At 48.9% G+C, this 12,055-nt stretch overlaps 1 protein-coding gene across 1 annotated transcript in view; it reads right to left on the bottom strand.

Annotated features, from left to right (window-relative positions):
• Positions 1-12,055, bottom strand: part of GTF2E2 (general transcription factor IIE subunit 2) — a 52,256-nt gene that overhangs the window by 34,859 nt on the left and 5,342 nt on the right. Inside the window, exon 2 of the mRNA XM_075607428.1 lies at positions 10,786-10,943. Within this exon, the coding sequence (XP_075463543.1) occupies positions 10,786-10,939 (154 nt within the window). The 5' untranslated portion in view covers positions 10,940-10,943. The remainder of the gene's footprint in view (positions 1-10,785; positions 10,944-12,055) is intronic.

The raw sequence follows: 12,055 nt of genomic DNA, 5'->3' as shown, positions 1-12,055 counted from the left end.
GAGCGAGAAAGAGAGAGAGCGAGAAAGAGAGAGAGCGAGAAAGAGAGAGAGCGAGAAAGAGAGAGAGCGAGAAAGAGAGAGAAAGCCAGAAAGAGAAAAAGAGAGAAAGCGATAAAAAGAAAGAGAGAGAGAAAGCGAGAGTGAGAAAGAGAGAAAGCGAAAGAGAGAAAGCGAGAGAGAGAAAGCGAGAGAGAGTTTGGATCCAGTGGGGGAAAAAAAAAAAAAAAGAGGTTCATATGTAAATACAAGTTACTTTTTATTAAAATCAAGCACACAGCACACGGCGCACACGGCGCACACGGCGCACACACAGTACACGGCGCACGGCACACACAGCACACCTCCTGCCCACGCTGCTTCCTCCTCCTCTGCTGTGCCACATCCCCAGCTCATAACTGGCTGCTGTTGGGTAATGCAGCCAATCAGGATGGAGAAATATGCCCATCCCGCTAACAGCCCGGCTTTCTCCCTGCTCGGGGAGAATGGGGAGTACCGGCCGCGCACCCCACAGTACCGACCCGCGGCAACCCACAGTACCAACCCACGGCACCCCAGTTGAGAAACACCGCAGTAGAGAAATAGCGAAACACAACATCACTGCAGTGTTCACAACGCTGCACACATAATTTTCAGTCACAAATTTCTCTGCCCAGCATTGCCTGCAAGCGCTATCTCCCCGAGATGTAGCCACCAAACATTAAAAAGGATTTGCGCAGACTCACGGGAGCCGGCACTGGGATACGGTCCCACCTCAGAGGCAGTACCACCCCTAGTCCTGTCTTCATTAAATTAATTTGAACACTGGTTATTGGTTTACCAGAATTATCCAACTTCCGTCCAGCACCAATACAATATGTATATACTGGGAGATATTGGTAGATAAATGGCAGTATGTTTACCCTTACACTATTTTGATAAAATGTATCTACATGCCATCCTGTAGCTGCAGCCTCACGTTATATACACACACACACACACACACACACACACACACGTCATTTTGTAGCCAGTTTTAACAATGTAATTGGTTTATATGTACAGCAGGGCCCCGGGCATACGCGGATTCCATTCTAAGGGCCCGCCGTATAGGGAAAATCGCCGGAAAGCGGAACCAGCGATTTTCAGCTGTGCGCATGCGCAACCCGGCATTTCCCCCCTTTTGCGCATGCGCAACCCGGCATTTTCCCCCTTGTGCAAGCTACGTTCTGCTCATGTACGCCAGGAGGAGACATGACGGCCCCCTTCTCGGTGCCGCCGTATCAGTGGATCGCCAAAAAGCGGGACCTTGCTGGATAGACAAATGTCTTTTTTTAATCACCTGCATGGCCCGCAAGGCTCTGTTCTGGGGCCCCTACTCTTCTCAGTTTTCATCAATGATCTTCCTACAGCTTGTAAGGGAGCCTCAAGACACATGTATGCAGATGACACAATCCTATATGCACACAGCCCTAGCCTCTCCGACCTTGAACACATACTTCAGTCTGACTTTTTGAGACTTGAAAATTTGATTTCCCAAAACAAACTGTTTTTAAACACTGACAAGATTGTAACAGTGGTATTTGGGACCAAGGCTAAATTTTTTAAAGCTTCCAGTGACTGAGCTCCAGATCCGAACCAACGATAACACCAGCCTAACTCCTGTTACTAGTTTTGAATACTTGGGCATATGGTTTGACTCCCATTTAACATTTGGGATGCACATTGATACCCTGACATCCAAAACCTATGCCAAACTAGGTGTACTTTACAGGAACAAATCCTCCCTAAGTCTGCTGGTCAGAAAGCGTATCGCACAGCAGATGCTAATGCCAATTATCGACCATGGGGACATAGAATATGACTCGGCACCCAAACCCACCTTAGCAAACTTGACACCCTCTACAATTCAATATGCCGTTTTGTTCTCCAATGCAACTACAACACACATCACTGCGAAATGCTCAAAGAATTAGATTGGTCATCACTTGAGTCTAGGCGCAAAGTTCATCTTTCCTGTCTTGCATTCAAATACTTTCTGGGTAAACTACCCATCTATCTGAACAAGCTCCTCCCCCTACCACATGCAGCACTTATCTGAGATCTGACTCCAAAAGACTGTTTATGGTCCCTAAGTTCAGCAAAGTATCCGGCCGCTCCTCCTCCTCATACCGTGCACCCCACAACTGGAACAATCTCCCGGAGACTCTCACATCCACCACCAGTCTAAGTTCTTTCAAAACTAAGGCTGTCTCACATTTTAATCTGGTCTGTAACCGTTACATACGCCTATAATATATATTATCTCTAACGGTGCATGAAATGTCTTGTATATAATGTATACCCTGTTCAGTAACTGTAGTCATAACCATGTATTATTTGTCATCATAACTGTGCCCAGGACATACTTGAAAACGAGAGGTAACTCTCAATGTATTACTTCCTGGTAAAAACATGTTATAAATAAACCTCATTAACTATGTATATACTGAACGTAACAAGCACTGTCATTACATCACCAGGCCAGAAGTGGTAATTTTGTGTGTTATTGACCTTGTCCGTCCACTAACTAAAACACAGTAAATCCACAGATTATATTGTTTTTAACCAATCGTGTATTGTATTGCTATCTGGAGAGGGCTAAAGGGCAGTGCTAGTGAGCTGTGAATGTCAACAGCCGGAGAACTGCAATCATTGGACAATCCTGGCCTTTGTAGTAGGATAAAGTGGCCCTCCAATACCCACAAACAGGTACAGAACATGCACATTCTTGATGCTCTTGTCTGTGTTGATCACAGAGTCCCAACCTGGATCCAGTGACTGCACATAAGAAAGTAGACAAGGAGACACTTTGGGAATAAAATGTTGCAAAAGGCTTACTCCGATTCATTCCGAATAAATATATACAAATCGGATTAAGCTTTTTGCAACGTTTTGCTTCAAAATAATTGTCTCCTTTCCTACCTGCTTATTGTGTGCATTGGACAAATCATGGGTTCAGGGTTGTGCTGCAATCTGATCATTGAAAAGAGAATCAAAACATGGACTGCAGCTTGCAGGGTTTCACAGAGCAAAAACACTCTGCTGCAATGTTTCTCCCTGAGATATATTACAGAAATGGTCAATTATTTGTTAAAGGCCACCAAATAAACACTACATCAAGTTTGTTTGGAATGAGACGATTTTAAAACTAACAACATGGATAAAACAAATACAACCTGTGGTCATATGGATACGTTTCCTAACTTACGTAACTGAGAAAAATAGCAACAACATCTACTATAAGTAACATCTATACCTATGAGTTTACTGGACGAGAAATGTTTTCACAACCAGAGTAAGGAATTCATGAATAGATGACCAACTTACAGTAACGAAACGAGCAATCCGCCCGAAGTAACCACTTCTTTCTTTTTTTTCTTTACAGGATTGGAACTGAGGGGTTCCTTTGGGAGTTGAAACCACTATTTTCCGCTCCGGGGACCACACGGTTCCCGAGATACTTACTGGTGAAGTTACCGGCATTACTTCCAAAATTTGAAAGGGTATTTAAATAGGAAGCAGCAACCAATGATGTTGTAACTTTCTATTGGCCTGAGATCTAGCAGCCATTTTGTTTTGCCTGAGAGATTTAAACCTAGTAACTTCACTGGGTTTAAATCTCAGGAGCCGGTGTCTCCAGAGCTGAAAATAGTGGCATTTGGCTCAGGGGGACCACAGGTTCCCACCCTTTAAAAAAAAAAAGGGGGGGGGCATTAAAAAATAAAAAACAACTGCTTTAAACTGTGAAACGAAAACGGGCATAAATAAAGCCATCAGATAAGCTTAAATCAGCAAAGATCCTGTTTCCCTGGGTTCACTAAATGGCTGCCTGTCACGAGAGCTTGCGACAGGCTGTAATTGTACACCAAAAACTATATATATAAATATATATATACCTGGGTTTGAACTGGGACGAGACTTAGATATAACAAATAGAATTTATTCCTTGATAAAGGTGAACACAACAGATTACAGGCATACCCCGCATTAACGTACGCAATGGGACCGGAGCATGTATGTAAAGCGAAAATGTACTTAAAGTGAAGCACTGCCTTTTTCCCACTTTACGATGCATGTACTGTACTGCAATCATCATATACGTGCATAACAGATGTAAATAACACATTTGTAACAGGCTCTATAGTCTCCCCGCTTGCGCACAGCTTCGGTACAGGTAGGGAGCCGGTATTGCTGTTCAGGACGTGCTGACAGGCGCATGCGAGAGCTGCCGTTTGCCTATTGAGCGAGATGTACTTACTCGCGAGTGAACTTAAAGTGAGTGTCCTTAAACCGGGGTATGCCTGTATACAATAACAGGCAAAATATAGACACTTACTTAAAGATTATGGCAAGAAAGTCAGCAGGATTACAGACTGCCACCTCTCCCATAATTCCGTTGACATCTCAGCAAAGCAGGCAGGTCATAAAAGACACAGGCCTGATGACATGCAGACATCAAGACATTTGCATCAAGACAATGAACAGCATGAACAACATGAACAGCATGAACAACTTGATAGAGGGTGGACAGCTAGTTTATATACCGTTTGTCCCTCTATCTGTAACCTTAGGTGCCGAGACGGCTAGCAAATGTCCCTTGGAAGCTTTTGAAGCTCATTTTGGGACTTCCAGCTTGGGGTAGCCCCCCCATCAATAAACCCTTTGAAGCAGGGAGGACATTTGTCATGTTCACTCCTGCAGGAAACCTTGGTGTGTAAATGTGAGTTACCACGTTTACAAAGACATCCTCTTCCCTGCTCATTATCATAGCAGGGGGGCTGCAGTTTCTCAGAACTTCAACCAAAATTTCATATTTACTGCAAATCATTGCATAACTTCCGTTCCGTAATACACACAGTCAGGTGAGATATATTAATACGGTCTGTGGCACCTGACGCTCGCAGGAAGACCAAAAATTACATTGTAATATGAACATTAATAGAGATATTAATATCTGGCATTTAGCAGCAGGTACCTATACAGGGTTTAGACTCCCCAAGATCGGCTGACTCCCGCCAATACACTTATGTAATTCTTAGCCGGTTCAGCCAAGGACATCTCATAGTATTCTTATATTTAATAAAGTTACTCACTTTTGATATCCTGTTGGGGGTAGCCCCCCCCCCCTGGCCCCATCAATAAAACCTTTTGAAGTGGGCTATTGGCTTTTCGCATAACCAATTAGGTAATTACTTCTTGAGCTCTGTATCACACCTAGCTCAGACTCCTCTTTTGATATGCATTTCCAGAGAGGAAGCTTGCATATCAAAACGTGAATACTCATATGAGGCACCATTTGGTTCCTTACGCATTACAAAGACAGGCATTCTGCCTGTACATTAGCACACCATTAGCATTCTGCCTGTGTATTTCAAAAACTGCAAAAAGTCACTTTATCCAAAATATATGTCCCTCTTATGACAAAGTTATATTTTTAATATGTGTGTACTTGGGGGGTGACCCGGAGGCTGTACCCCAAGGCTCAGAATACCTTGCTGGCAGGCAAGACAGGTTAAAATATTCCCCTCATGTTCCAGACATCCCTGCCCTGCAGCTATTCCTCATAAGAGGCCACCCATACAAGGCAATCCACTTACACGCTGACACAGGCAGTTGCAGGCCCATGAGGCAAAGGGAATACACAGATAACGCATTAACTAGCCCACTGGGCTTACACCATTAACCCCTGATGACCCAGTGTGTGTGTTATGCAGGTACTGATTAACCCAGACATTACAATGGGACAGGGACACAGGGGAGAATACATTTACAGGTTATAACAAGGGTAAAATCACATTTCTGGGCCTCAGCCCAGTTAACCCCTTGTCTCCCTGGCGACGTTAGAGGGGGGCCCTTGGGGGGTAACCCCGTTAACCCCGGGCCAAACCCTCCCTACCGCCACACTGCCTTTCAGTTTTAGTCAATCCTTCAGTCACTGTAACTCAGCAGCTACAATGTATCCTTATATTACTAAAGGTAACATTATCTATTGTTACAGTTTGCAGCTCAAACTGCTGGGAATATTGGCAACAAATGATCACAAACAGGAAAGTGTGGCAAATATATTGCAGTGCTGTGGAAGTGGGCTATAACCTGCTATGGAAATTAAAGGATGTTCGGTATATTAGAATTCATTAAAAATGGCATTACGAGTTGATTAAAAGAAAACAAAATGTAGTTTTATCTAATACTACAGAACTGATTTATTTAGAAAAACACACCTAGGATATTGCATAGATTGCTCTTTTAACACTAGAGATGGAAAAAGCATGAATGCACAAACATTTGGAACATGAACAACACCTCACACACCTATAGGAGTGCTAATAAAAGAACAGAGCTTCTCAAACTGTGGTCCCTGTTGACCTTGATGGTCGTCCCTGTTGACCTTGAAGTTTCAGACAGCTGTTACCTGCGGACTTTGTCTTCTGCCTTTACAGTTAGTAGATCAGCTGTAGACTGCTTTGTGACATCAGCTTTACAGTCAAAAAAGCCCCTTCATTTTGAGCAGCATACAATTGCCATGTTCTAGCACAGCGTTTCCCAAACTTTTTTTTCCGTGACCCGGTTATTTTTGAACTTCTCCTTCGTGACCCACTAAAATTTTTATCGCCTATACTGGGCTATAGGGCCTGCACAGACACACACACAGCCACTGATATATACAGACACACACACACACACACAGCCACTGATACACACGCACAGCCACTGATACACACACACAGCCACTGATACACACACACACAGCCACTGATACACACGCAGCCACTGATACACACGCAGCCACTGATACACACGCAGCCACTGATACACACGCAGCCACTGATACACACGCAGCCACTGATACACACGCAGCCACTGATACACACGCAGCCACTGATACACACGCAGCCACTGATACACACGCAGCCACTGATACACACGCAGCCACAGACACACGCAGCCACTGACACACGCAGCCACTGATACACACGCAGCCACTGATACACACGCAGCCACTGATACACACGCAGCCACTGATACACACGCAGCCACAGACACACGCAGCCACAGACACACGCAGCCACAGACACACGCAGCCACTGACACACGCAGCCAGACACACACACACACTGATACACACACAGCCACTGATACACACACACACAGCCACTGATACACACACACACAGCCACTGATACACACGCAGCCACTGATACACACGCAGCCACTGATACACACGCAGCCACAGACACACGCAGCCACTGACACACGCAGCCACTGACACACGCAGCCACAGACACACGCAGCCACAGACACACGCAGCCACTGACACACGCAGCCACTGACACACACACACACTGATACACACACAGCCACTGATAAACACACACACGCAGCCACACAGACACTGCTACACACACACACACACACACACACACACACTGATACACACACACACACACAGACACTGATACACACACACACAGACACTGATACACACACACACACTGATACACACAGACACTGATACACAGACACACACACACAGCCACTGATACACACACACTCTGATACACACACACTCTGATACACACACACAGACACTGATACAGATACACACACACACAGCCCGATACACACACACACACACTCGCTCTCCCCTATACGCACACAGACACAAACAGTGAATTACAGGCAATGACGGATGTGAGTGACTGGAGGGGGGGGGGCAGGGACTGGGTGGGTGGGAGGGAGGGGGGGACTGGGTGGGGAGGGGGTACTGGGTGGGGGGGGGTACTGGGTGGGAGGGGGGAGGGGGGACTGGGGGGGACTGGGTGGGTGGGAGGGGGGACTGGGTGGGTGGGAGGGGGGACTGGGACTGGGTGGGAGGGGGAGGGGGGACTGGGACGGTGGGAGGGGGGACTGGGACTGGGTGGGTGGGAGGGGGGTCTGGGACTGGGTGGGAGGGGGGACTGGGACTGGGTGGGAGGGGGGACTGGGACTGGGGGGGACTGGGTGGGGGGGAGAGGGGACTGGGTGGGGGGGATGGGGGGACTGGTTGGGGGGGGATGGGGGACTGGGAGGGGAGACTGGGAGGGGAGACTGGGACACTTGGGTGGGAGGCAGTGACTGGGTGGGTGTGTGGGAGACGGTGGGTGAGTGACAGTGACTGGGTGGGTGACAGTGACTGGGTGGGTGGGAGACAGTGACTGGGTGGGTGGGAGACAGTGGGTGGGTGGGTGACAGTGACAGTGACTGGGTGGGTGACAGTGACTTTGACAGTGACTGGGTGGGTGACAGTGACTGGGTGGGTGGGTGACAGTGACTGGGTGGGTGGGTGACAGTGACTGGGTGGGTGACAGTGACTGGGTGGGTGGGTGACAGTGACTGGGTGGGTGACAGTGACTTTGACAGTGACTGGGTGGGTGGGTGACAGTGACTGGGTGGGTGACAGTGACTTTGACAGTGACTGGGTGGGTGACAGTGACTTTGACAGTGACTGGGTGGGTGGGTGACAGTGACTGGGTGGGTGACAGTGACTGGGTGGGTGACAGTGACTGGGTGGGTGGGTGACAGTGACTGGGTGGGTGGGTGACAGTGACTGGGTGGGTGGGTGACAGTGACTGGGTGGGTGGGTGACAGTGACTGGGTGGGTGGGTGACAGTGGGTGGGTGACAGTGACTGGGTGGGTGGGTGACAGTGACTGGGTGGGTGGGTGACAGTGACTGGGTGGGTGGGTGACAGTGACTGGGTGGGTGGGTGACAGTGACTGGGTGGGTGGGTGACAGTGACTGGGTGGGTGACAGTGGGTGGGTGGGTGACAGTGACTGGGTGGGTGGGTGACAGTGGGTGGGTGACAGTGACTGGGTGGGTGACAGTGACTGGGTGGGTGACAGTGACTGGGTGGGTGACAGTGACTGGGTGGGTGACAGTGACTGGGTGGGTGACAGTGACTGGGTGGGTGACAGTGACTGGGTGGGTGACAGTGACTGGGTGGGTGACAGTGACTGGGTGGGTGACAGTGACTGGGTGGGTGACAGTGACTGGGTGGGTGACAGTGACTGGGTGGGTGGGTGACAGTGACTGGGTGGGTGGGTGACAGTGACTGGGTGACAGTGACTGGGTGGGTGGGTGACAGTGACTGGGTGACAGTGACTGGGTGGGTGACAGTGACTGGGTGACAGTGACTGGGTGGGTGGGTGACAGTGACTGGGTGACAGTGACTGGGTGGGTGACAGTGACTGGGTGGGTGACAGTGACTGGGTGGGTGACAGTGACTGGGTGGGTGACAGTGACTGGGTGGGTGGGTGACAGTGACAGTGGGTGGGTGACAGTGACTGGGTGGGTGACAGTGACTGGGTGGGTGACAGTGACTGGGTGGGTGACAGTGACTGGGTGGGTGACAGTGACTGGGTGGGTGACAGTGACTGGGTGGGTGACAGTGACTGGGTGGGTGACAGTGACTGGGTGGGTGACAGTGACTGGGTGGGTGGGTGACAGTGACTGGGTGGGTGACAGTGACTGGGTGGGGTGACTTACCTTGCCGCCGGACGCTTTCCCCTGCTGCCCCCTATATCCCCTGCTGCCCGGGACGGGAGGTGGGCTTGGGGGCACGGGAGGTGGGCTCGGGAGGGGGTGCCCCGGGAGGTGGGCTCGGGAGGGGGTGCCACGGGAGGTGAGCTCTGGAAGCGGGTCGCGGGAGGAAGCAGGCTGCAGAGGAGCTGGTACTTCCTCCTCCGTCCCACGTTGGGAGCGGGGGGGAGGAAGGGAGCGGGCCCTGCTTGCCCTGCGCATGCGCGCGGGACCGCGGGGGGAATCGCTGCTATTTTTTTTAACTCGAGCGGGGGGGGGGGGGGGGCTGGGAGGAGACACCGCGCGGCCAGCCTCGCTGCGACCCGGCAATTTTGGTGCCGTGGCCCGGTGCCGGGTCGCGACCCACCATTTGGGAAACGCTGTTCTAGCATATTGATAATCTATGTCCTCCTCCTGATTTATGTATGAATCTCTTTGTTTATCTCGCCCCAACAATGTGCTCAGCGCTTTACAATGACACAGTACCGGAAATTATAATATAATAAGTGCAAACAAAATCAGACAATAGGAAAGGCAACTCCTGCTCCGGAGAACTTACAATCTAAGTGATGATAATTCAAATTGAAGCGGTCCACGAGATAGAAAAGTTTGAGAACCCTGTCTGCACTTCCACCAGCCCTCTTCCTCACTCGATGTGGCATTTGTATTAAAAAAACAAACAAAAACAGATCTGCACTGTATCACCCATTTCCCCCCTTCCTGCCAGACGCACCCGAGACATAGAGCTGTGAGCTGTGTCCCGTCACCGTTACTGATTCACTTTGGAGGCTTTGCAGCTTGAGCGACACACTAGGCAAAGTGGAATTTGGCTCAGGTGCCTCTTGCAAATAGAAAACTTAATGACTGCTCACAAAAAGCAGATATACCCTTACTCCTCATCCAGGTAACTTCATATTCCATGCAGTGAGATACACAAAGAAGTGATGTTCATGTCTAACCTACTGTCAGAAACATCTCCGCTCAAAATGGGTGGGATCTGCATTGCATTAGACACTCGGGGGGTTACTTAACTGTGATAGTGTTGATTGGGACATTATTGCACAGACGCTCTGATTAAGGTCAAAGGAGTTTCCGTGTCATAGTGCCCCGATTGGCACCACAGCCGTTTATTGCATAAACCTCTCAGTAGGGCTGCACCGCGGTAATATCGAACGACTGCCCAACCCCACGTGTGCGAGAGAAGCTGACCTGAGCTCTGCTTGGACCCGGATGTCCCGCCCAGATCTACTTTGGCTTTCTTCTTCTTTGAAGACTCCGATGACGCGGTGCGCTTTTCCACCGCAGGCGTTATCAAAGCGCGCTTCTTAAAGAGCTCCCGGTCTCTCAGGAGAGCTGGATCCATAGCGCTGTAACGCAAACAAAGGAAGGAGACACCGTTACAAAATAAAGTACTGACTTTTTACGCTTACCCAACAGGTATTTAGACTGGTAAAAAAAAAACAACTGGTTTATTGCTTTTATTCTTAATTCCACAGTTTACGATCAAGTCCAACAGCAATTTTCAAGTGCAGCGTACCGGTGAAATATATAATTGTTGAGGTCTTTAAAATACAGACGTTCGAAAATATCCTATGAAACGGCTTATGACTGCCTAAATAACCTGCATTTTGGAATAAATCCCCCGTTTTATGAGAACAATATGCTTGTGGGCTGGGCAACAATGACCGTAAGATAGAAACACACAGACCATGGCCAGTATCAAAACGTTTCCCATTACTTATTTCTAGTGGCAGGGAGACAGGTACATGGATTATCTCTTTATGCCTTTTTATCTTTTGGTAATGTCTCTAAAGTGAAAAAGAAGTGACCTGTGCTCATAAAATTGTGAATATTGTGCTCAAGTAAAAATATTACTCAGTGGAAAGTAAAACAGTGTTTAACGCAAAAATTAATTGTGATGAATCAAAATATAAAACCTGTTAAAAGTGGAGGTAGGTGCCGCTGGGCTCGTGGGATGGCCCCACAAACCGAAACTAGTACAAGAACAAAAAGAGAAACAGCGCAAAAAACCTCATAGTGTAGTACAGGGGGGCGCAAACTTTTTTCCCTGCGCCCCCCTAACGGCGGTCCCTCACTCCCGCGCCCCCCCCCATAACCCCCACTCACCTGCGCTCCGGCGTCATGACATCACGTTGCCATGGCAACGCAGGAAGGAAGCCGCCGGAGCCTAGGTAAGTGAAGGTTTACAGAGGCCCTGCAGCTCCCCCGGCGCTTAATTTAAGTGCCTTCGGGAAGCGCGCGGGGCCTCTGTAAACCCCGCGCCCCCCCCGCCGGCAGTTTCGCGCCCCCCCTGGGAGTTGCGCCCCCCAGTTCGCGCACCGCTGGTGTAGTATATTAAAAAGTGTTTATAATGTTAAACAGGTAAGTATTGCACGTACATCAAGAAAAATATATATTAGCATGACATGTATAAGGACGTTACCACTACAGCAAACTGCAACTGTGGATCAAGTTGTAT

Source organism: Ascaphus truei, chromosome 1 (assembly GCF_040206685.1).
Source record: "Ascaphus truei isolate aAscTru1 chromosome 1, aAscTru1.hap1, whole genome shotgun sequence".
NCBI lineage: Eukaryota > Metazoa > Chordata > Amphibia > Anura > Ascaphidae > Ascaphus > Ascaphus truei.
Note: the sequence above shows the minus strand (reverse complement) of the source record. Positions and strands in the feature narration are given on the sequence as shown.